Source organism: Heliangelus exortis, chromosome 13 (genome assembly GCF_036169615.1).
Source record: "Heliangelus exortis chromosome 13, bHelExo1.hap1, whole genome shotgun sequence".
In the NCBI taxonomy this organism is placed as follows: domain Eukaryota; kingdom Metazoa; phylum Chordata; class Aves; order Apodiformes; family Trochilidae; genus Heliangelus; species Heliangelus exortis.
The window spans coordinates 18,704,882-18,727,929 of record NC_092434.1 but is presented as its reverse complement, the minus strand read 5'-3'; the positions used below and the strand labels follow the sequence as shown (position 1 = coordinate 18,727,929).

Here is a 23,048-nt window from a genome sequence, read left to right as displayed (position 1 = left end):
ACCAGAGGTGGCCCAGAGATGGCTCCCTGGCACAGGGGGATGCAGTGGAGCTGGGCCCATGGGGCTGGACATGGTGGTGGCAGAAGTTCAGGGGTCCTGGGGAGGTCACCAGGAGGTGAGGAGTCCCCGTCCTCAGGGATAAGAGGGCTCAGTGGGACATGGCTGTGGCCACAGCAATCCAGCACGGTGAATGTATGTGGGGTGTCAGGGGAAATTGTGATAAAATTTTAGGAAGAAATTATTTCCTATGAGGGTGGTGAGACACTGGCCTGGACTGCCCAGAGAAGCTGTGGCTGCCCCGTTCCTGGCAGTGTTCAGGATCAGGTTGGATGGGGCTTGGAGCCACCTGGTCTATCAGGATGTGTCCTTGCCCATAGCAGGGGGATGGGACTGGATGAGCTTTAAGGTCCCTTCCAACCTAAACTATTCTGGGATTGAATGACTACCAGAGGGATGAGGACTTGTTCCCACAACCATGTCTGTGGGGTCTCTGAAGGCCAGCACCAAGTCCCATCCTTCATCCAACAGCCTGTAAAAAGCCAGGATTTTGTTTGGCTTTTGCACCCTGGAGCACAGAGGAGAGGTTCAGTGTGAGGGAAGGAGCTGTCTTCATGTCTTCATCACACCATGACAGGAGGAACAAGCTCCTGGCACAGCCCCTCTGAACACCATGGCACTGCCCAGCCGGGAGGGAGCACGGTGGGAGCTGAGGGGTGACCCAGCACCCATCTCCTCTGGTGAGCGGTAAATCCCTGAGGTGTGTTCAGACACCCGGGCGGGGCAATGGCACCGAGAGGAAACGCGGGACAGGGACACCCAGCCCTGCGCTGCGGGGACACCCAAACACCGCGCTGCGGGGCTGAGGATGCGGGGGCACGGCCCAGGGGGAACGAGTCCGCCCGACAGCAGGCAGGGCCGCAGCTGAGCCCGGACCCGAACCCGAGCCCGGACCCGGACCGGAACCCGGACCAGGACCCGAACCCGACTGCAACCCCGGACCCGGACCCAGGCCGGTCTCGCGGCAGGCCCGCCCCAGCCCCAGCCCCGGGTCCCTCCCTGCGGAAGCGGTGGTTGCCGGGGAGCGCTGCGCGGCCGCGGCTCCGGCTCCATCCCGGCGGCCTCAACCCCAGCCCGGGGCGCGGCCTGCTCGGCTCGGCCCGGCCCCAGCCCCGCGCCCCGGGGCAGCTTCCCCGCCGCCTCCCTCGGTGAGTCCGCTGGGGGAGATCCCTTCCACGGCCCCAGCGCCGGGGTTCGTCTGAGTCTGCGGGGCAGGGGAAGGGCAGAGCAGGGGCCGGGGGCTGCCGTGCCCCTTCTAGGGCCGAGGGGAGGCCTGGGAGTTCCTCCCTCCCCCCGCGGCTCCGGGCAGCCCGGTTCCGACATCCCCGGGTCTGCCGTCCTGGCTGCGCTTCTCCCTCCTTCACCCCTTCCCAGGAGCGAAGAGGCCGAAGGTTTCCTGGGAGGAGGTTCCCGGGGTGTGCGGTGTTGCTCGTTCCAGGGGGAACGAGTCCGCCCGACAGCAGGCAGGGCCGCAGCTGAGCCCGGACCCGCACCCGGACCCGGACTCGGACCCGAACCCGAGCCCGGGTGCGGGCGGGTTGCGGGACCCCGGCACCGGGTCTGTGGTGATGTCCCAGGGCAGCGCAGCTGCGGCTCCATGGCTGGACCGGGACCAGCATCGCAGAGCAGGGGGTGAATACGGAGGGGCCTCCCCAGGGTTGTTCTTCCTTGCTCTCTGAGCAGACCCGGCTGCAGCTCTGCGATGCCCACACCGGGACCTGCCCTGGACCGGCACCAGCACCGGCACCCGCGCTCCTTCCCCTCCCACTCCCGGCAGCTGCTGCGGGACAAGCCGGTTTGTTCCTCGAGTGTTGATGGTGCAGAAGTGCCCAGCTCCTCGGGAACACCCTCTGCATGCAGACACCAGTGTTACACTGCGCCATGCCTTGTGCCTCTTTGGTTGCAGAGAGACAAAAGAGAAAATGTGTCTTGCAGACAGGCAGGTGAGGAGGAGCTGGTGGTGCCTGGGGGAACCTGCATGGGCAGTAGGATTAAGAGGAGAGGACTGATTCTCCGATTGCAGTTTGCAAGGGAAAATCATAGGCATGGACCACTGGGTGGGTTCACAGCATCCTGACCTTGTTTCCTGACCCCCAGCTCAGCTGTAGGTACAGCCCTGGGTCCCAGAAGTTATCCTGGTGCTACTCTCCATTTCAGCTACAACTATCGAGGGAAGAAGCAAACAGCCCGTCAGCTGCACAGAATTTAGCCCTTTGATTTGCTGCTGCTGACTTTCTCTGCTTATTACAGCTTATCACAGCTGTTGAATTTCCTTTTTTCCCCGTGCTTTTTGCAGAGGTTGGCTCCTCATAAAGGCATGAAGCTGCTCTTGCCTCAGCTCTGTGTGTGCTGAGAGCTGCCTGCCCAGGGACCCAGGCATGGGAAAAATGGGATCTGTGAGGAAGAGGAGGTGCTTCAAAGTCAGATGCAGCAGGTGCAGGGCTGTGACAAACACTGCCAGACACTTGTCCCTTCCCAGTTTCCTAAACTGCAATGCTGAAAACAGGTCACAAAAGGAAGCTGTGGCTTGTGTAGCTCTGAAAGATCTGTTGACTGGGGGGATAAGGAGCATTTTTACCATTTGGTAAGCAGGGGCAAAGGGCACAAGCAGTCAAATTAATGGTTCTTAAACTGACAGAAACATTCTGGGCAAGGTAGGATTGGAGCTGGCATTGCTTGAGTTCTAGGCCAGTATTAAGTGCCAGTGGTCCTGGCAGGGAAGTGAGCAGCCAATTAGGCTCATACAGTAGGAGAGTGAGCAGTGCCAAAGTCATTGGGTTACTCTGGCCAGTGCCCTGCACCTCTCCTGTCACAGGGGAGCAGGGAATGGGGTTGGTGGGAGCAGCATCCCTGCTTCCCTAGGGAGTTGGGCAGCCTGGCAGGGGCTCAGAGGAGAAAGGAGCTGCACACACACCTGGCTGGTTACCTGGGCTTCACCAGGCTGCATCTCATAGCCTGAGAGTGCTCTGAACTCTCTTTCTGGCAGGTACCAACAGGTCAGGGACCGTATTCCTGATGTTCAGGATTTTATCAGAGTGATAGAGAAGGTGCAAATGAGACAATGTGTCTGAGCCAGCGACTGGGTCACTGCTGGGAAGGGCTGGCCCTGGCCTGTCTTCTTTCCTCCTCTGTGTTTATGCATATGGGCTCCTGCTTGGTTTCCTTCCTGCTTGCTCCACTGCTTCTCTGGTGTCCCCGTGGAGGTCACAGCCAGGTTGCTTTTGGACAGAAGGAAAAGCCAGCAGAAAGCTGTCCCAGCAGAAGGGACTCATTGCCTGCAGGGGCAGGAGATGAACCAGCTCAGCACAGGAGCATTTGCACTACAGAGGTGCCACAAGAGATGACACAGAAGGCTGGGAATGGCAGGGAGAAGGTCTGCATGTCCACTTTTAGCAGAAGGGAGCCTCACTTCTGTCCCCTGGGTGCATCCCTGGTGGCAGGAGCAGAGCAGCAGTTTGGGCAGCCTGTACACATCTTTGTGACTGAGGTTCGGCTGCTGCTTCTCAGGGCGAGGGGGTTGGTGCTGGGGGCTTGGGTCCCATCTGGGTGGGATCATTGGAGGTACCTGGAGAGGAAGGTGCATGCTGATGATGAGGTTGTCTGATCTTGCAAGATCCCAATCCAGAGGCCATGTGACTTGTAAATCAGGGCGTGGGTGTCATTTGCAAATTCCCTGCAGCAGGACAGGGTGCTATTGGGATGTGAGATGTGATTTGTATCAAGGGATAAAGCAAGCCTTCCATCCCCCACCTCCCATCAGCCTTTCCTCCTTCAGTCTCCCACACTAATTGCCTGCTCTGTTACAGATCTTGATTTCAGCCTCTCATTTTTGTGTGTAAATTAGTGGGCTTGAACATGAGTTTAGATCAGATGTGAATCTCGAGGCCAGTTGCTGTTCTGGAGTGATCTCATGGCAAACATTGTTTTTTGTTCTAGAATATGAGGGCCTCTTCTGGTTTAGTTGGAACCATTAGTAAGGAGATTAAACGATACCAAAACAATTTCCTTTTATCTCAGGGTGAGAGTCTGTCTGCTCTTCAAAAACAGCTTTTCCAGATTTGCCAGGTACAGACCATGAGTACATGCTGGTGTGCAGTAGTCAGCATTGCTTATCTTGCCTCTACAGTCATGTCTGGGAGATGAATAACAGCTTTTTGCTAATGGGTCTCATGCCAACAGGGATTATTTAGCTGGAAAGGCTGCAGTGCATTAGTTGCTATGACTGGGCCTAAATCAGCCTTGTGCTGATCATTTATCGGTTTATAAATTAAACTGCAGCTCCTGCATCCCATCTTGGCTGGCATGCCAAGGATCCTGAAGGGGGTTGTCTCTGAAATCTTTAAGTGACTACCTCAGGAGTGAGGCTTTGCTGGTTGTAGCCTCAGCTCTTACACTGTTGGCCCTGGTGCTTGTCAGAATCGTGGTGTGGCTCTCGTGAGGGATCAGGGGTGCTGGGGCTGTGTTGGGGTGGGCAGGGGCAGCATCCTGCATCCTCACTTTCTGCACGGGGAGCCACTTCAGCTTTCTTGTAGGCAATGAAACACTCCTCATGTTCTTGGTGGGTATGGTGGGGAAATAGATGCTGGCAGCTCCTGTGCTGCCAGAATCCGTGCTTGTCCTGCCTTGGGGAGGAGAGAGGCAGCAAGGACTGGTTGGTTTGGGCCAGTGCAGGGGTTTGTGGGTCTGTGCTGGTCCCTGTTGATCTGCATTGAAAATTTATTTAGAAATGAGAGATGATTTTTCTAAGCAGGTAACTTTCCATTCTGCTGGAGAGCAGGGAGACAGCTGGGCTCTTTTCCCCAGAAATTCATCATCTGCCCCTGCATGGTCCTGGAATGTTTTGTGTTGTGTCCCCAGGCTGCTCAGCGTGCTTGTGGCACTTGTGGGTGTTCCAGCAGAGGGTTCCCTGGGGCAGAATGCTGTGGGCTCCACTGGAGCTATTTGGAAATTGCCCAAGATGCAAGATAATTCAAATCTAAGGGTAAAATGTGTCAGGTGATGTCCAGCTGCCCCTTGTTTTCTGTTCACTGAAGGCACAGCTCAGCCCCTCCTGCATGTCTGCATTAAAGGTTTCCCTATGAGAAAGCCAAGCCAGGGAGGATTTTCTGTACAGATCTCAGAACTGCAGAAACCCTGTACAGTTCAGGGTGGACACTGGTAAAAATGCTGGTTATCCCCTTAGCAGGGACAGTGCTGCTGGATCCCTTGTCTCACCTGCAGGGATTCCAGGGTGAGGTGGTTTCCTATCTGCAGGTCATCTCTGGAGGTGGGTGTGAGCTTTCTAATAAAGGTCAGAAGTTCACACACACACACACACACACACACATATATATATATATATATATATATGTTAAATGTAGCTTTTCAGTGGCTCAGCAAGCTCTGTTCATTTCTGTTCTCAGTGGTGTTGGAGGCAGAGTGACAGCAGGATGTGTGAAGGGCCATCCTGGATTTCTGGACCCATTCCTCCAGACCCTACACTCTTTCCAAACTATTACAAACGCTCCTTCTCAGGTGAGTCCTTATTGCTTGTTAGGGATGTGTGGTTTTGCCAGACACAGTTTGCCTATTTGATGTCCTTCCTCTTTGGCATCTTTAGTGGTCTCCACTCACACTGGTGCAGGTGTTTCTGCTGCCTCACAGATGGTGATCCTAAAAGTGTTCTGTACCAGTGGTTGAAAGATGGGAAAGCATAAGGTGGAGAGAGGGTCTTTGGTGCTGTTCACAGGTTGTGGGTGAAGAAAACCATGAGGTAAGATAATTTTCTGATAAATCTCCTCCTCTTTCTTTCTCTGTAGCTCGAGGGAGGCTGGAAGAGAATGCTCAGAAGCAGGATTTTACCTCTGGCTCCTTCCCAGTTCCCAGCCCATCCTCCACTTTGAGCAGTGCCCGTCAGGTCCAGCCAGGCCCTTGCATTCGCCCCAGTGGGAAGGACTTTCTGGAGAGAGGACAGAAGGGGACACTCAGTCTCTTGCTGCAGCTCGAAGGGATCTCCCTTGATGGGGGCCTGCCAGCCAGGAGTGAGTACAGCTGAGCTGCTGCTGGCCTGGGTTGTGTTTGGGGCTGGGGATGAAGGATTTGAGTGGATTGCTTAGGGCTGCTGCCTGAGGAGGGCTTGAGCTTCACAGGGATGGTCACCTCATCTCCTCTGTTTGTCCTGGCAGTGGTGTCCCATGCTGGAACCAGTGCTGCTGTAGCCTCCCTGACTCATCTGGCACAGGTCTGGAATGGGAAGAGGTTGTCCAGCCTGCAGGAGAGGGGAGAGCTTGTGATTTCTATGGGTGGTTTGGAGATGGAGCAGTGGGCTCTGGTACCAGTGCTCCCAGACCCTGCATCCCTTGTCAGTGTCTGAGGGGGGGCTGTGTCTTCTCTTGCTGTGCAGAGAAGGAGCCCAAGGACCACGAGAAGGAAAATGTGAAGCGAATAAAAGAGATTCAGAAGAAATGCAAAGAGAAGGAGCAAGCCCAGATGCACAGCCAGCCCAAGCCTGTGAAAGCTCTGTGGAAATCCCAGAAATACGAAAACGTGGAGTCAAAAGTGAAGGCCAAACTGCAGGTTTGTCCCAGCTGAGCTCCTGAACTCTCCTGGCCTGGGGTGTGGGTCAGCCACGAGGTTGTGTGGGGTGGTGGAGATAAGGATGTCACAGAACCTCTAAGTCTGGGGCAACTCAGCACTAAAGCAAAGTGGGCAGATGCAACAGTGAGGCTGTGTGCCAACATTTGGCTTGGGTCTGGAGAGCAATTGCTGTAATAGTCAGCATCCTGCTTGACCAAGTACAGTTCCCCTGGAGGGGGAGCTGATAAGAGGAAAATCCCATCTCTGACCTGCCCCTTCACTTGTTAGGGAACTTCAGGCTGTTCCTGGGGGTGCAGAGCAGTCCTGGAAGCTGGATTCCCTGCCTAGAGGTACATCCAGCTGGCTTTTCATCTCCCAGTGTGTGGGGCAATGTTTGTCTGGGGTTTGTGCCAAAGGCCATGGTGTTCTGCCCCACAGATCATGGTCCTTCAGGCTGCCTCAGACCTCAGTCCAACTCTTCCCACCCTGTGGACCCCCAGCAGGCTGTGTATCTCCAGTCATCCCCAAACCATTGTCCTGGTGAATAACCCCTGCACAGAGACAGCTCCAGGCAGTCGGGGTGGGGACCTGGAGCTCCAGCACAGCCCACCAGGGTGTCCTTACCTCCTGTGCTCCCATGCTTGTGGGAGGAGTGTGGGGCCCAGCCTTGTATCCTCAGCTTTCTCTACTCCTGAAACATTCATGGCTTCAGTTCTGAGCTGGTGTCTGGCTTTGTGAAAGTTTTCGATTGCTTTTGACTTTTTTATTTTTCTTTCTCTTGCTGATGTTTTCTGCCCTGGTGGGTTCCTGGTGTTTAAATTATGTTTTGGCCAGAGAGCTTTGTAAAATGCACTGAAGCAGCTGCCTAAGTCTACCTGTCTGTGCAGAAGGTGAAGTTAAGGCCCATGGGAAGAGGGAAGGAGAGCTCCATCAGTGTCTTTGGGTCGCTCTAGTAACCACTTTATCTGGGAGAGCCCTGTCATCCAGGTACCTCTGTGGTCAGTTGGCCTTTTCCTTCTTTCAGAAGTAGGTACTGCAGCTCCCATTGATGGGTGGGATCCCACCACGTGTCAGGTTGTGCTCTCCATGATAATCACCTCCTGGGGCAGATGTCCTGGGGTTCCTTTCCAGCTCAGCCTCAGGTGGGGGAAAGTCCTTGAGAATGAGGAGGTGCGGGGCTGCTGCTTTGGCAGTTGAGCCTCTGGCTCTCTGGAGTAGCCTCACACTGCTGGCTTTGTGACCCTGCATTCCCATCAGGATTGTCAGCTGTGAGTCCCTGGTAACCTTCACACTTTACATCTCTCCTCTGTCTTTGCAGCCAGCCAGGCTGTGAGGACAGGAGCAACACAGGGAGCTGCTGCTTGTGCAGACAGTGGGTGTGAGACAGCTCCAGCACTGCCAGTTATTTACATGGGCCTTCTCTTGGTGCTCCCTTCCTGAGCTGGAGCCTTCAAGTTCCCCCTCTGCATTGCTTCCTGATGGTCTGTTGCCCTTGGCCAATTTTGGACACTAAAATGATGTGTGTGTACATAACTGCAAAACTTGGTGAGATGGTGGTTCCAAATTCTGTGTCCCTTCTTCCCACTGTGCCACCAACCTCTGACATCTGTGATCCTGCCACACACACACAAAGCAAACCTATGCCTATCCTCCTGTTTGGCAAATTCTCTGGGTTAGGGGGAGATTGAGACAGTTTCTGCTTTAGTTTTTGGGAAGAGGGGTGGTCTGTGCAGGCAGTTTCTGTGTGGTGCATTACGTGTGCTCTGCAGGTGCCTCTGGAGGAGGTGGTGGGAGGCCCTGGTGCTGACTCACCTTGCTTTAACTGCTGTAAATTCAACTTGTTGTTTAACTGGGCTCTCCAAGAGCTGGGGTGTTCCCTATGAGGGAGCTGCTTTTGTGGAGCTGCTGCTGTTCAGAGCTCAGGGTGATGCTGTTAGTTCTTGATGTCTGACACCAAGATCTTTCTCTCATCTGTCTCTGGGGCTGTTGTTGTAGCAGCTGCCTTGAAAAGGGCTCTGATGATCTCAGGGCTCCTGTGGAGGCAGACAAGGGCAGATGCACTCTGCTGGCACACTCCTGAGATCACTTTGACTTCAAACCAACCACAGGAGGTAAAGGTGCTTCTGATGAACTCACCAGAGAGATCTGAGTCTCCTGGCTCTTGCTGAAACAAGACTGACCATCCTTGGAGCATGATCAGAGGGCATTGCATACCCTGCTCCTTACACCATGGCTGCTGATGTCCTGTCCTGTCCTGCTTCCCAGCTGCAGGGCTGCCAGGATAAATGGGCCAGGTGACAAATGAGGAATCTCTGCCAGGGGACAGCAGTTCAGCTGAGCCCTGGGGTGCCTGTACAGGTCTGGAGGCTGCCCTGGGTGGTTCCTGTCACTTCCAAGAGCAGAGCAGTGCTCTCATCTTTACTGTAGGGTCACCCACTTGCCACAGCATCAACTCCCAGTTTTCAGGGTTTGTTTGCAATAAGACTGTCTGAGAGAATCCTCAGACTGCCCCTTAGACATCAAGTTGTGTGGCCTTGTGCCCATGCTAACCATGGCCTTTCAGATGAATCCCACCTTCCCAAAGCTGCCAGACTCCTTCCCTACACACTTCTCGTTCTGTCCAGAGCAGCAGAACCACAGACCCAGGGTGCTGAGCAGAGCAGCATTTCAGAGCAGCATCTGCTTTGTGTCAGTTTGCTGCAGCAGGGTTCTGCAGTGTGCTCTGGGTTTATGGGGTTGGGATGTCTTCTTCTGAGGGTTCAGGTGCTGCCAGGGAGGGAGACTGGAATGTCTCTTGATGTTCAGCACACTCCATTCTGCCATTTTCCCTTTTCACAGGAAGATTTCTGCTTTTTAAGGAGTCACAGTCACTGCCAGATGGACTTTGCATCCCTTTAGATTGTCCCTAGCTCTGCTTGGTCTCTGTCTTGGGTTCTCTGGTGCTGCTCTCCTTTCATGCAGATCAGTCAGCAATATCAGAGTATCATAGAATGTCAGGGGTTGGAAGGGACCTCTGCAGATCACCCAATCCAACCCCCCTGCCCCAGCAGGATCACCCAGGGCAGGACACACAGAACACATCCAGAGGGGCTTGGAAAGGCTCCAGAGAAGGAGACTCCAGAACCTCTCTGGGCAGCCTGGGCCAGGGCTCCCTCACCCTCACAGGAAAGAAGTTTCCCCTCATGTTGAGCTGGAACTTCCTATGTTCCAGGGTAAACCCATTATTCCCTGTCCTATTACTGGGCACCACTGAAGAGGTTGGCCTCATCCTCTTGACACCCACCCCTCAGATATTTATAGAAATTAATAAGATCCCCTCTCATCCTTCTTTTCCCCCAGGGCTCTCAGTTTCTTCCCAGCAGAGATGCTCAAGTCCCTTCATCATCCTCACAGCTCTCCATGCGACTCTCCCCAGTAGATCCCTCTCTCTTGGACTGGGGAGCCCAAAACTGGATACAGTATTCCAGGTGTGGTCTCACAGGGCAGAGCAGAGGAGGAAAACCTCCCTGGATCTGCTGGACACACTTTTCCTGATACCCCCAGGACACCATTGGCCTCTTGGCCACCAGGGCACATTGCTGATCCATGGAGGATTTGCTGTCCACTGGGACTCCGTGGGCTTTCTCCATGGAACTGTTTTCCAGCAGGACATTCCCTAATCTGTACTGGTGGTTGGTGTTATTCCTACCTAGATGCAGGACTCTACCCTTCTCCTTACTGAACTTCATGAGGTTCATTTTGCCAGCTCTTCAGGCTGTCCAGCTCTCAGTGGGGAGCAGCACAGCCTTCTGGTGCCTCAGCACCCCTCCCAACTCTGTATCCTCAGTGAACTTGCTGAGGGCAACACCCCATCCCCTCATCGAGGTCATTGATGAAGATAAGGAACAAAACTGATCCCTGGGAGCACCACTGGGCCTCCAGCTTGATTCTGCTGCTGACCACGACACTGAACTCTGTTGTTGTCTGTCCCACATTTCCTGAGTTTTGCTGTGAGGATCTTGTGGGAGACCATGCCAAAAGTTTTACTGATGTCAAGGTGTATGAGACCCAGTGCTCTCCCTTCATCCACCCATTCTGCCATTGTAGAACACTATTACACGTGTGTTTGATCCAAATGTGTGTTTCTGCAGATTTTTCCCTTTTTAAGCATTTCTTTACAAAGTTCAGTTGCCAGGTCTGGATTGTTGCTGTAGGCAGCCTGCTTGGCCTTTGCTGGCTATGTACAGATTGCTTTCCCTCAGAAACTTCTGCCAAGTCCTGGCAGGGAGAGAGCACTGTCATCTGCCTGCTGGAATTCTGTGGCTGAGCTTGTGGTTGCCCACCCAAACGTCCCTGGGTGGGTTTCTCTTTTCTGCAGCCTCCCCCTGCTACTGTGTCTTGTCTTATTGCCCTTCCCAGGAGAGCTCCCTGCCTCCAAACCTCGAGTCTCTGAAATTCCTGAGGGCCTATTCTCGCTGTGGCCCTGGCATCAAGCCCTGCAGACTGCCCAGCCCCAGACCTGCCAGCACCAAAGCAGGGGCAGATGAAGAGGCTCTGGAGGCACGTGGTGCTGAAACCAAGGTGAGTTGCACACTAATTGCAGCCATAAGTGCCAGGGCTTTCTGGCACTTATCCGTGGCTCCTGCTTTGAACTCTTCATGTGTTCCTCTAAAGTGTTCTGTCAGGTGTGCTGCATATAACAGGAAAATCTGTAAGTACTGGCCTGGATGAAGGGAAGGAACAGGACCCTGGTCACTGGATTGGTGAGACAGGTGATCAAGGTTTGCTGTTACTACCCCCTGGCTTCATCCTTGCTCATAGTTAAAGTGATCATGAAGTTTGGGGGTGATCATGAAGATCATGGGGTTTGAAAACCCCACCTTCTTGCTGTAGAAGTGCCAGAGATCTCAAATCTGCTCTTCCTAGAGCTTTGCAGGAGGTCTTGGGGATTGCGAGGCTGCTCCTGCCTTAATCTAAGGAACTCTGGCTTCTACATATTGGATATAAAAAATTGGGAAATGGGTGTGCTTTTTAGTCTGGAGACTTAAATCAGTATTAAGAGTTAAACCTTTCAGGTAGTCTTGTCTGGGAGGTCCTAACTCTGTGACACATCTTCTCTAGCTAGCATGGTGTGGTTGATTCCCAAATGCCATGGTCTGACTTAATTTAAGCAGGATATAAACTCTTAAGGAGGAAAACCAAGAGAAAAAAACTTTACCCTAAGAACCCAGTGTTCCTCTCTGGTTCCTTGACCACCAGAGGAGCTGTGATAGAGGGTACTGTCTCTGGGGAGATTCTCCCAAGACCCAGCTAAGTCCCTGCTTTTCCAGGGGCTCTGTTGCCTTTACTGGTCTGGTGAGGACCTGACCAGTTTCCCCCTCCTAATCTTCTGCCTGTTCCAGTGGGCTCAAAACACAGCAGTAGGAGCCATGTGGACCAAGTCCTGTTTCTTCCTGTCCTCCTGGCTTTGAGGGCGTGGGGTCAACTTGAGGAACCCAAAAAAGATGGGGTTTAGCCTCTTCCTGGCCTTTGGTGCTAAACCATGGCACCCAGGGGGTTTCTGGCACTGGTTTCTTCCCAAGCCATGGCCATGGCTCCTGAGATGGGATGGAATTGGGGAATGCCCATCCTGCAGCTCAGGATCTCCTCTGGGTGTCTCCTATGGGGACAAGGGCAGCTGCCTGTGTGTGTGTGTGCTGAGCCTGTCTCCCTGTCTCCCAGATCCAGGTGGAGGGGAGGAGCATTGACTTCATCAAGCACAACGCCTGCCACGCCAAGCGGGCCCCGCTGCGCCGCTCCCGCTCCCTGCAGAGCGTGGCTGAGCTGCTGGAGCAGAGGCACCAGGAGCAGGAGCAGTACAATGCCAAGCAGAAGGGACATGTCCCCAAGTAGTACGTATGCCCCTCTCCAAGCCGTGGGACTTTCTGGAACAAGCCCCCCTCACAGAGTCAGTCTGGTTGGGAAAGGCCTTTATGAGCATCAAGTCCAACCATTAACCCAGCTCTACCAAGTCCACTGCTAAACCATGGCCCTCAGCACCACATCTGCACAGGTTTTAACCACCTCCAGGGATAGTGATTAAATCACTTCCCTGGGAATGCTGTTCTGGTGTTTTACTACACTTTCAGTGAAAAAATTGTTCCTAATATCTGATTTAAACCTTCCCTTTCACAACTTGAGATCATTTCCACTTGTCCTGTCACTTGTTCCTTGGGAGATTGACACCCCCTTGTTCCAGCCTCCTTTCAAGTAGCTGTAGAGTGAGAAGGTCCCCCCTCAGCTTCCTTTTTTCTAGGCTGAACACTCCCAGCTCCCTAAGACTTGTTCTCCTAACCAAACATAACCTCCCTTCACCACATCCCCAGCTTCTGCAGACAAAAACAGGGCTGTGGGCAGGAGACTCTCACCATATGCAAGCCATGGGATTTCATGTGGCCTGGGGAATAAATCCAATCTCTCCTGGGTTCTTGACTTAAGGAGCATCCCAGTCTGACTGGGCTCAGAAAGAATTTTGTCTCCTCCTCCCTTGCTTGCTGTCTACATTGAATCTCTGAGAAAGGTGCTTCCAGCCCTGCATCAGCCTTGCTCCACGGGCTGTAGCTTCAGTAATAAAAGGTTTGGATTTGGAGGCAAGTACCTGGCTCTGCCTCACGAGTGTTCACCCTGCCTGGGACCTGGAATCTGAGGAACACCTTCCCAGTGCCCTGTATTGAAAACAGTTTCTGGGTGACCCTGTCTGACCGTGGTGCCAGTCCTTTGGTTCTCTGCCATGCCTGCCATTCCTTGCCAGGATTCCCTTCATTCCATCCACCTTCATTCTTTCACTGGCCCGTGGATGGTTTTGAGAGGACTCAGTGGCCTGGACCAGAAGCAATGAGCACAGCCCTTGTCCCCAAGGAATTCAGGCTGACCCTGGTGTATGTCCTCTGCCTGCTCACAGAGCATGTTTGCTACTCCATGCAGGTGGGCTGAACCAGGCTGCATCTTTCCCCAGCGAGGGCTGGTGCCAGCAGGGCAGGACTCTTAATCTTCAGCAGCAACATGGAGATGATGAGCAGGGTTCCCTGCTTCCCTGGGCCCCCTCCCCTGCCAGATGTGCTGATGTTGCTTCCCTTTGCCTTTGCAGCCTGCTGGAGAGGAAGGAGCTGTGGCGCAGGCAGATGGAGGAGCAGCTGCGGAATCTGCCAGATCCCAGCATGCCACCTGGTCACACCATGATGCCAGAGAGACAGAGACTGGAGACCCTTGGCAATCTGAAGCGGAGTAAGTGGGAAAAAAAAGGGGATTCCAGCTCAGAAAAACAGGTGATCCTAGGCAGGGTTACAGAGAGGGGAGTTCTGGGGTGCAGAACTTGGGAGAATTGCCTGGAGTAAGGGGGTAGCTGGGATGTTGCAGCACTTGAGCTCCCTGCATGAAAAGTGCAAGCTCCTTCTGGCTGGTGGGACCTGCTGGTTACCAGCCTGGCTCTCTGGAGCAGCCCTGCCCAGCGGGCCTGATGTCAGGGTTACTATTGCTCTTAAAATGATACAAAGATTTTTGTTGGAAGGGACCTTTGGAGGTCTCCCGTACAACACTTCAGAAATGGAGCACATCCTCATCCAGCTGAGCTGTGAAGAGAGGGATGGGATGGTTATTCCAGGTCCTTGTTTCAGTGCTGCCATCATTTTCATGAGTGAGGATGAGGTCAGAGAGCTGGGAAAAGGATTAATTGCTTTGCTCTTCCACCTATGCAGCTTTTTCTTTTTATGTTTACAGGCCAGGAGCAGCTGATAAAGGAGATGGTGATGCTGCCAGTGCGTGCAGACACCCTCAGCATGCAGAGGAGGCGAATGGAGCTGGAGAGGAATCTCTCTCAGATAGAGGAGGCAATCAAAATTTTCTCAAGGCCCAAGGTCTTCATCAAGCTGGACACTTGAGCCAGTGTGGCTGAGTGTGTTGTGCTGCTCTGTGCAAAGAGCCTTCACTGCTGGGAAGGGACCAGTGTCACTTTTGGAGGGAAGGAGGGAAAGGCAAGTTCAGCACCCTGAGCCCTTTTAGTGTCCAACATGCAGCTGGTGTCTTTTGCTCAGCCTCCCCTGCTGTGTCTTGTTCCCAGGAAAGGGACGGAGGTACTGCTCTAAGATACTTTCTACACTGTTGCCAGGAGAACAGTTGTCTCTGTTCTCTTGGAGATGAGCTCTCTGCTCTGTACCTGTGGCATCACCTCTTATTTTCCCATCTTTTCCCATTTCTAGAACTGGTAGGAGGTCTCCTGTGCTGCTGCTGGTGGTGTTCCTTGTTCCCCTCTTTCTCTTGAGCTGGGACATGGTCTTGGCTGATTCTGAGCACCTGCACACAAACCTTGTGCATGCCCAGTCCTGAGCACTGACCCATCCTGCTCATGCAGCCTCTGCACCTGGGGTCAGCAGCTCGGGGATAGCTTGGGGACAGCAGGGGCACAGAGCTTCAGTCATTCCATCCCAGTGAAGAGCTGGGCTGGCTGCAGGGGGATCTGCCAGGGTGTTCAGAGAAGTCTTTGTGGGGTCTGTGGGACAGGACATGCTTCAATAAAGCACTTTCCCTCTTTCAGTGTGTGTGCAGCTGCTGGGGGCCCCTCAGGCCCTGAGGAGTGGTGGTGAACAGTAGAAAACAGCAGCAGTGGTGTAGTGCAGGTTGGGGGACAGCTGTGGGTCCTGCTCCCACTTTCTTCAGAAAGCCAAAGTGGCCAGGGAGGTTTGGTCTCTCAGTGCTGGGGAGCTGGGACATGGTGGTAGACTCTGAGTGGAGAATGTGCAAAGTCCTGGCAGATGTCAGTCTGCTGGCTGGCAGGACACAGTTGGTCAAGTGCCATGATGGAGATGAGCTTGCTGCCTCCTTCAGGTGCCACACAGGGACCTGGGACCTTTACAGAGATCCTGCTATGGGAAGCATAGAAAGAACAAGCTAGAAGGGATCTCTGGAGGGCTGGATCCATCTCTGCTCAGCACTTGGCCATCTCCACAGCTCGGGGCCTTGTCCAGCTGAGATGGGAAAATCTGCAAGGATGGAGATTCTACCACCACCACCTGGCTGGGGCTCTGGCCCCCTCAGGGCAAATTTTTCCTGAAGTCCCAACAAAAGTTCCTGGTTGTAACCTGTGCTTGTTGCCCTGTCTCCTCCAGCTGGGTTGGGTGGGGATGCTGTGCGTGGTTGTCCCTGGGGATGTTACTCCATCCCTAGGCAGGATTTTGCTGGTTGGGACACTGCCAAGCACGTCACCCTCCTTCAGCCCCCAGAGCTCTAAGGTTCCTGGGGTCGTCGAGGGTCAATGCTGCTGCCAGGGGCCTGGGAAGCCTTTAGCACTCAAGGGCTGGAGGGTAGGTGGCAACAGGAAAATCAGCCCACGCTCCCTGGGGCTGCCCTGGGACAGACTGGATGGGCTGGCTGGGTGAGGGTGGGCTGACAGCACCAGCCCCAGGCACCTCCCTGACCCAGCAACTGGGATAACCAGACCAGTGCCCTGCCCTGCTCTGCTCTGCTCTGCTCTGTTCTCTTCTCTTCTCCCTCCTTTCTCCCTCTCCTCCTCTCCTGCAGCACCTGCTCTCACATCTCACAGGCTTGAATCAGTGGGAGAGCCCTTGTGCCACACAGGGATTGTCCCCATGCTGGTGTCCCTGTCCCCCCAGGCCCGTGTCCAGCTCAGGTGAGCAGCCTGGCAGGGCAGTGTGCCAGAGAACATTTCTGGGGTGATGGTGCCCAAAGCTGGCACTGCAGGAGGGGGGACAGGCAGGGCCAAATGCTGATGGAGACAGCCACACATCTGTGGGAGGGTCACATCTTGGCAAGAACGTGCCAGGCTTGTCTCCCAGGACAGGAGGAGCAGAAGCTGTCACCACCATGGGACCTTCCTGATGGAGTGTTGCTCTGTCCCTCCCCATGGGCAGAAGGTGCTGGTTGGGGCTGGGCCAGCAGCAAAGCAGAGACCCAAGAGCCCATCAGCCCTGCACTTCAGTGCTGGGACAGGGACAGAGGGTGCTGGGAGCAGGGCTTGGGTACAGCTTCCCAAGCTTTGGGCTGAAGGAGGGGGATGGAGCCATGCCACCCCCCAGCAGTGTTTTTTGGGGCTGAGGGATGGCTTGGGTGCTGCTCCCAGCAAACTCACTGCAGATGCCATCGGGGTGTCCCCTGCATACCAAGGGCACTGCAGTGGGAACAAGGTGGGGCTCCTTGTGGGATGAAGCTCGTGTTGGGCCACCATGCCAGGCTTGCTGACCAGAACAGCCAGGACATGTGGCATGAGACAGGGACAGGACAGAGATGAGAAGGAACCCCTGCTCCTCCCCACAATGGGCCTTGCCCAGCACAGCAGCAAAGCCAGGACAGGCACCACAGTCCCCAGCAGGGCAAGGGGGCCCACCTGCTGTGCCCCTCCTCCCAGTTCACCTGTGGAATTGGTGGTGGGGTTCATGCTGACCCATGATGGGATGGGACACTGCATGTGGGAAAGAGCAGGGGGTGTGATGGGGGACATGCCTTTCCCCACCACAGGCACCAGGGCTGTTTGCTGTCCTACCCCACAGCCACTGGAGTCTGTCCTCCACGGTGATGTGAGACAGGGACAAGGGAGGGAGCTTTCTAGAAAAGGTTTTACTGTCCATTGCAATATATTAATGGATGGTGCATATTTTGATAAAACAATTTTAAAAACCCACTTGGTTGAAAAGAGGGGATGGGAGACAAGGGGGCTTGACAGGGCAAGAGTGGGGGCTGCAGTGGGACAAGGGGAGGCAGCGGGCAGCCCCCTCTGCCCCAGCCCACCGGCCACGGCATCGCTTCAGCACCCACGACAAGCCCGGCTGCACGGGAACCCATCCGGCACCCGAGGGCAGCGGGGACCCTGTGGCTATAGGGTGAGGAGGGTGCCGTCCTCCCGCCCACCGCCACGGCCAGGGCTGCCATTGTGGCTGCCAAGGGACTGCAGGGATAACCTGGAGCTGCGTGGGGACAGGCTGCGCCGGAGGGGTCCGTCTGTGGTGCCCCCGTTGGGGCATCCCCCCGGGAGGTAGAGCGGGGCGCCGTCACTCTCGATCACCAGGTCGCCCTCCTCGTCGCTCTCGGCCGTGCTGTAGTTGCTCAGGTACTGGGAGGCAGGGCTGGGGGTCTGCTGGCTGGGGGTGCTGTCTGTGGAGACGCCGGAGCTGCCCGAGGCCTTGCTGCTGCGGATGACGTTGTTGCGCTGGTTGGCCGGCTTGACGGTGATGATGAGGTTGTGGCTGTTGGCCACCATCATGTCCGTCACCTGGTCCAGGGACTTCCCGGCCACGTCGATGCCGTTGACCTCCAGGATCTCATCGCTGACCGCCAGCAGGCCCGTGCTCTCGGCCAGGCCGCCCTTCACCAGGCGGGAGATGAAGATGCCGGGCACCTTCTCGACGCCCTGCGGGGCCACGCGCACGCTGACGCCGTCACGGATGTAGAAGCCCAGGGGCTTGTCGGAGCCGTGCTTGTGGAGCCGCACGCGGCGGTGGGTCTCGGGCAGGATGTCCACGTCGATGATGGAAGAGATCTGCCTGAAGTCCTGGGGCATGCTGATGAGGAGGTGCTTGGCCCGGTACTGCGTGGGCCGCAGCAGCCCCTTCTTTTTCCGCTGCAGGGAGTTGGAGTTGAAGACACCAGCGTCAGACTCTGCTGTGGGGAGCGAGGGAGGAGGACATGGGTCAGGCACCGCAGCCACCTGGGGACACTGCCACCTGCCCTTGGCCCCGGGTGTTAATGGGGCTGGTGGGGGAAGCGTTCTGCCGAGGGGTCCCACCAGCTTTCCCTCTCTGGAGCATCACCCTCGCTCTTCCTGCAGCCCATCCCTGCTGGGCCCATCTCCTGGGATTAATCCACCGTACACAAGGCTGGGATTAGCGGGCTGGAGGCGGCGATTCAGCCTTAATCACACTTTAAGCCAAACTCTGCAGCTTAACACTAGAGCTGACTGACAGCCCTGACAGCTTGGAAGCCATGGCTGTGTCCCAGTTTGGGGAAAGGGAACCTCCCTTCACAAGGCTCCCCCCCATGAAGGGGTCCTGCAGCAGCAGGGGGCTCCCTAAGGGCAAGTCTGCCCCTCTGAGCCAGCACCAATGTCCCTTGTCCCTGCTGGAGCAGGGCCATCACTGGCAGGGGATGTGGATGGCTGTGGCCATGTCCTGCCATGCCCAAGGATGGAGGCTCCCCACCACTTGAAGGCCCATTCTGAGGCTGCAGCATCCCCAGGGCCCCTGGACATCCCAATGGGATTTGTGCCACTATCTCTTGTTCAACCATCGGGCACCTCTCCCTGTGGTTTGACTCCATCCTCCTGAACCCTGCCCTGGGGCTGCTTGGTGGGGCCCAGTTCCACCACATCCCCCTTGGCCTCCTCCACCATGTACTGGGGAACATTCCCTGGGCTTTGGTTGGTTTCTCCCATCCTGTTCCATGGAGGAGCCCAGACCTGGACACTGTTGCCATCACATTCCCTGCAGTGCCTCTCACCAGCTGGACCCCACTCCAGCTGCAGGGATGCTGGGGATGCCCCAGCCCAGGGGACACAGGATTTCTCCCTACTAAAGACAGTCTGCCAGAGCTCCTGTGTTAAAAATACCTCCTTGCTCACACAGCCAGGCATATTTTTAGCTTGGGGAATGGCAGCGGAGGCTTTCCCACAGCTATTTCAGCTCACAGCTCTTCTCCTACAGGCACGGAGTGGCTGGGTCAAGGACCTCACAGAGGAGCCCACCAGTGGCCCTGGCAACATGCTGGCTGTGAGCCAAGGCCAACTGTGGGGGACCCCTGTCCCCAGCCAGGCTGCCAGGCTTCACCCAAGGGCTCGATGGCACAGAGAGGATCTGAGCTGCAGCCTTTGCTTTCTGAGCCCCTGCATCAGGGCTGCCAGGGAGCCCACTACAGGTGCACACCTACGTTCACACACACGTGCTCAGCACCTGGCGTGTCAGAGAGGCTCTGCTCCTCCATCCCTTGCCAACCCTGACAGGTTCGACTAGAGCCCAGCCCCAGGGTGACCTGGATCCATTTTAAATCAGCTGTGACTCACCCAGGACTTGCTCCTGGCCTCCCCGCACACTTCCCGAGGTGCTGCTGGCCCCTCTCTCCCGTGGGCACGGCTGGGTGCTGGGGTTTGCTGGCTCCTTATCACACTGCTGACACTGCCAGGGCTGTGGCTGCCCACCCTCTGCACTCTGCCACCTCCGAGTGGTCATCCAGGGACCAGTGAAGGCTTTTTCCAGCAGGAGATAAGGTGGCTCTGGGAGCAGAAGCAACGCTCCCACAGCAATCCTGGCACGCCCAGCCCTGCGCCGGCTCCCCCTGCCTGGGTCTAGGTGTTGGCCTAGGAACAGGATGGTTTGGTGCCAGCAGCGACAGCCCCTGGGGCACACCACGGGCTCTGGCTCTCCTCCCAGCAGCCTGGCTTGCTGCTGCCAGCCCCCAGTGCTGTGTAACCCTGAAGAAAATGCCTGTCCGGGGCATCCCGCATCACCCTCATCTCAGAGCCTGGGAAACTGGCACTGCAGCCAGGGCTGGCCACCAGCAGCACCACTCACCCAGGGCCTTCATACCACTGACATGAGCTGGAAACACAGAGGTGCTCCAGGCTCTCAGACAGGGAAACTGAGGCTTTTACTGCAGGCTCCAGCTTCGTGCTCGATAGTGCTACTGGAGAAAAATCCTCAGAGGCTTTCTAAACCAAGGCAAAGGGAACATCCCAGCAAAGAGGAGACATAACCAGGGTTTTTGTCACCAGGATGCTTTTGTCCTTTCCAGGACACTGCTATCACAGTGACTTTGTGCTCCTGTGTGAGGAAGCTGCTCTCCTGGAATGTGTCACTAAGGTCAGGGAGAGCATCTGGGCTGCCAGGGAGGAGAGGAACCTCCTTGCACCACCAAAAAACTCAGCAGCACCCTGAGAGCTCTGCCCAAACATTGGCTGCCACCACCTTGGAGCAGGGAGCTGGACAGGGCTCCTGGCATGGCACTCACAGGAGCAACAGAGTGTTTTCCAGGAGCCCACACAAGCCCTGCTGGAAAACGTGACTTCAAGGAGGTGAATGGCCAGGATTTGCCTTTGCTCACCAGGGTGCGTGGGGCTGGACTGGTGTGGGTACCTCTGCCATGGGGAAGGTCTGTTGGGAAAAGCCCAGGTGGGTGCCACAGCCCCAGTGGGGCTCTGGAAGCCTCCTGATGACACCATCTCTGTATCCAGTCACCACAGTGGTGGCTGAAGGGTTTGTGACCAGCCACCACCACCACTGGCACAGCCCAAAGGTGGCACCAGTGGTATGAGGGATGTGGATCATCTCCCTGGATGGGAAGGATGGACCCAGCACCCTTCTACAGTTCCAGCACTCTTCTCTGGCTCCAGCTTACCCTTCTTCTGGATGATGACTCTGAGGAGGGGGTTGGCAGAGGACAGGGCTTTGTGGTAGTTGTCATCATTGTTGATGGGCAGGAGGTCTCCGTGGATGTCTGTGTATCCCAGGAGCACATCCAGCTGTGGGATCTGGTGCACTGTCTGCAGCAAGCAGTAGAAGTCCTGGAAGCTGCCAGCACCGGAGCGCTTCATGGCAAAGCGGCGAAATTCAGCATCAAACTGCAGAGGAGGAGGAGGAGGAGGAGGAAGGTGAAGCAGGGCAGGGCTGGCTGAGGCTGACAGGACCCATGCAGGGAGGGCACCACGGGGAGCTGTTGCTGCTCTGGGGCAGGCAGAGCCGGGTGTTGCTGGGCACAGCACTGAGGTGGCAGCACCCATCAGCCACAGCCCATCCCAAAAGTAAAATAAAGGAACCGAACCGTTTCCCTGCCCAGCATCACAGTGGGGGGGGTAGTGAGGTGCACAGAGGAAGGACCCCTCGGCTTTACCGCCAGCCACGGTGGATGCCACGGCACCAGGAGAGCCCTTCCCTCCAGCACAGGTGCTGCCATAGCACCCGGTGAGCAACAGCATTAATTATTGCCTCCTTCAGTCACGACAGAGACAAAGCCGAGGGGAACAGCTCAGGAATGCTGCGGGGACAGCACAGCCCGCAGGGATCATGTCCCGGCCAGGGGGACAGGCAGTGGCCCCTGTGCCCTGGGAAGGGGGGCACCAGGCACCCCGCGGGGGTCCGGGCAGGGGGGGAATACCCGGACGAGCCCCGTGTCAGCCGGGTGGGCACAGCTGGGAGAGGGCACACATCTGGGCGAGGGTCGCGCACATCTGGGGGAGCCCACATTGGAGCCAAGGTACCAGGGCACGCACATCTGGGCTCGGGCCGGGGGGGGCTGACCCGGAGCTGGGCGTGCGAATCCGGCTGGCAGCACCGTCGGGAATTCGCCTGCCCTGGGCCGGGTACGCACCTGGGAGAGGCAGGCGCAGCCGGGGTGACCCGCACCCCCGCATCCCCGCACCCCCGGGGCTGCACCAGGGATGCCGGTAACACGCACCGGCGGGCGAGCGCTCTCTGATGCCGGACACCAGGGCGCCGGGACCCCGCGGGCACGGGGATGGATGGATGGGTGGATGGATGGATGGATGGATGGGTGGGTGGATGCTCAGGAGAGGGGCGGACAGAGGAGCGGAGAGCCCCTCCGTGACCCGGCGACATACCGGCCGCGGTACCGACATCACCGGCGGGTTCTTACCTTGCTCTTCACCTCGATGACGGGCTCGGCGGAACGCGCCGGTGTGCGGTGATGCTTGGCCATGCTGCGGGCCGCGGCCGGGGCCGGGCCGGGCCGGGGCCGTACCGGGCCACGGGGCCGCCACCGCTCCCGCGGCCACAGGGGGATTTTCACCGGCCATGACGTCACCGGCGCTGACGCTCCATTGGCCCGGGATGGGCGGGGGGAGGCGGGGACAGGGAGGGGGATCGGTGACAACGTCGCTGTGGCAACGGGGGCGGGGACCCCCCCAGCACCCCCGTGTCCCCCCCTCCCCCGCCATCATCCTCCGGGCCCGGCGGCGGGGACAGGGCAGCGGCCGGATGGCTCCTCTGCCCCGGCGGGAAGCTGCCCGCCTGCCCGGGGTGTCACTGGAAGGACCCCCGATTCCCTGCCAGGTCGAGCCCCCCTCGGTTGAGCTCCGAGCCGGGGGAGCGCTGGGCTCCGAACGTTGTCCTCGAGCCGATGTTTTTTGCCGGCAGAAGGGTTGGGGTGTGGAGCTCTCCTTGCTCTGTGTCTGTGAGAAACACGGGAGTTGGAGCTGGAGGCAGGATCACACCGGGAGTCCCAGCTGAGCCTGAGAACCTGGTTTGAGATCAGTATCTCCGCAGCTTTACTCTGTCCCTGCCAGCCGCTGGAGCCCTCTGGGCCCTCCAAGCACAGGCTGCAACCCAGAGAGCAGCAAAGTCACCTTGACCCTAACAGGGGACACTGGAGACCCAGGGCCCTGGGCACTGCATGTGCCACCCCTCCTCCGGGGGCTGAGGGACACGGCTCAGGAGCAGGAACAGCAGAGAGCTGGAACAGCACCTCCT

The 23,048-nt window shown here is 56.6% G+C and overlaps 2 protein-coding genes across 4 annotated transcripts; one reads left to right on the top strand and one right to left on the bottom strand.

The window, feature by feature from the left end:
• Positions 1–1,054: 1,054 nt before the first annotated feature.
• On the top strand, positions 1,055–15,159 carry ENKD1 (enkurin domain containing 1). Its single transcript, XM_071757280.1, has 8 exons — positions 1,055–1,205; positions 5,460–5,571; positions 5,856–6,077; positions 6,440–6,612; positions 11,011–11,172; positions 12,313–12,482; positions 13,718–13,854; positions 14,347–15,159. Exons 2-8 carry the CDS (start codon positions 5,487–5,489, stop codon positions 14,505–14,507), a joined length of 1,110 nt encoding a protein of 369 aa, XP_071613381.1. The 5' UTR covers positions 1,055–1,205; positions 5,460–5,486; the 3' UTR covers positions 14,508–15,159.
• Positions 15,160–17,188: 2,029 nt separating this feature from the next.
• On the bottom strand, positions 17,189–22,972 carry PARD6A (par-6 family cell polarity regulator alpha). Of its 3 annotated transcripts, none has more exons than XM_071757281.1 (3): positions 22,216–22,972; positions 20,962–21,184; positions 17,189–18,237 (listed from the first exon to the last, which is right to left on the bottom strand). In XM_071757281.1, exons 1-3 carry the CDS (start codon positions 22,276–22,278, stop codon positions 17,453–17,455), a joined length of 1,071 nt encoding a protein of 356 aa, XP_071613382.1. In that variant the 5' UTR covers positions 22,279–22,972; the 3' UTR covers positions 17,189–17,452. The 3 variants fall into 3 exon arrangements, with proteins under 3 accessions (XP_071613382.1, XP_071613383.1, XP_071613386.1); XM_071757282.1 differs by having other exon boundaries at positions 17,189–18,234; XM_071757285.1 differs by lacking the exons at positions 20,962–21,184; positions 22,216–22,972 and adding an exon at positions 19,631–20,224.
• Between the last annotated feature and the right edge of the window lie 76 nt (positions 22,973–23,048).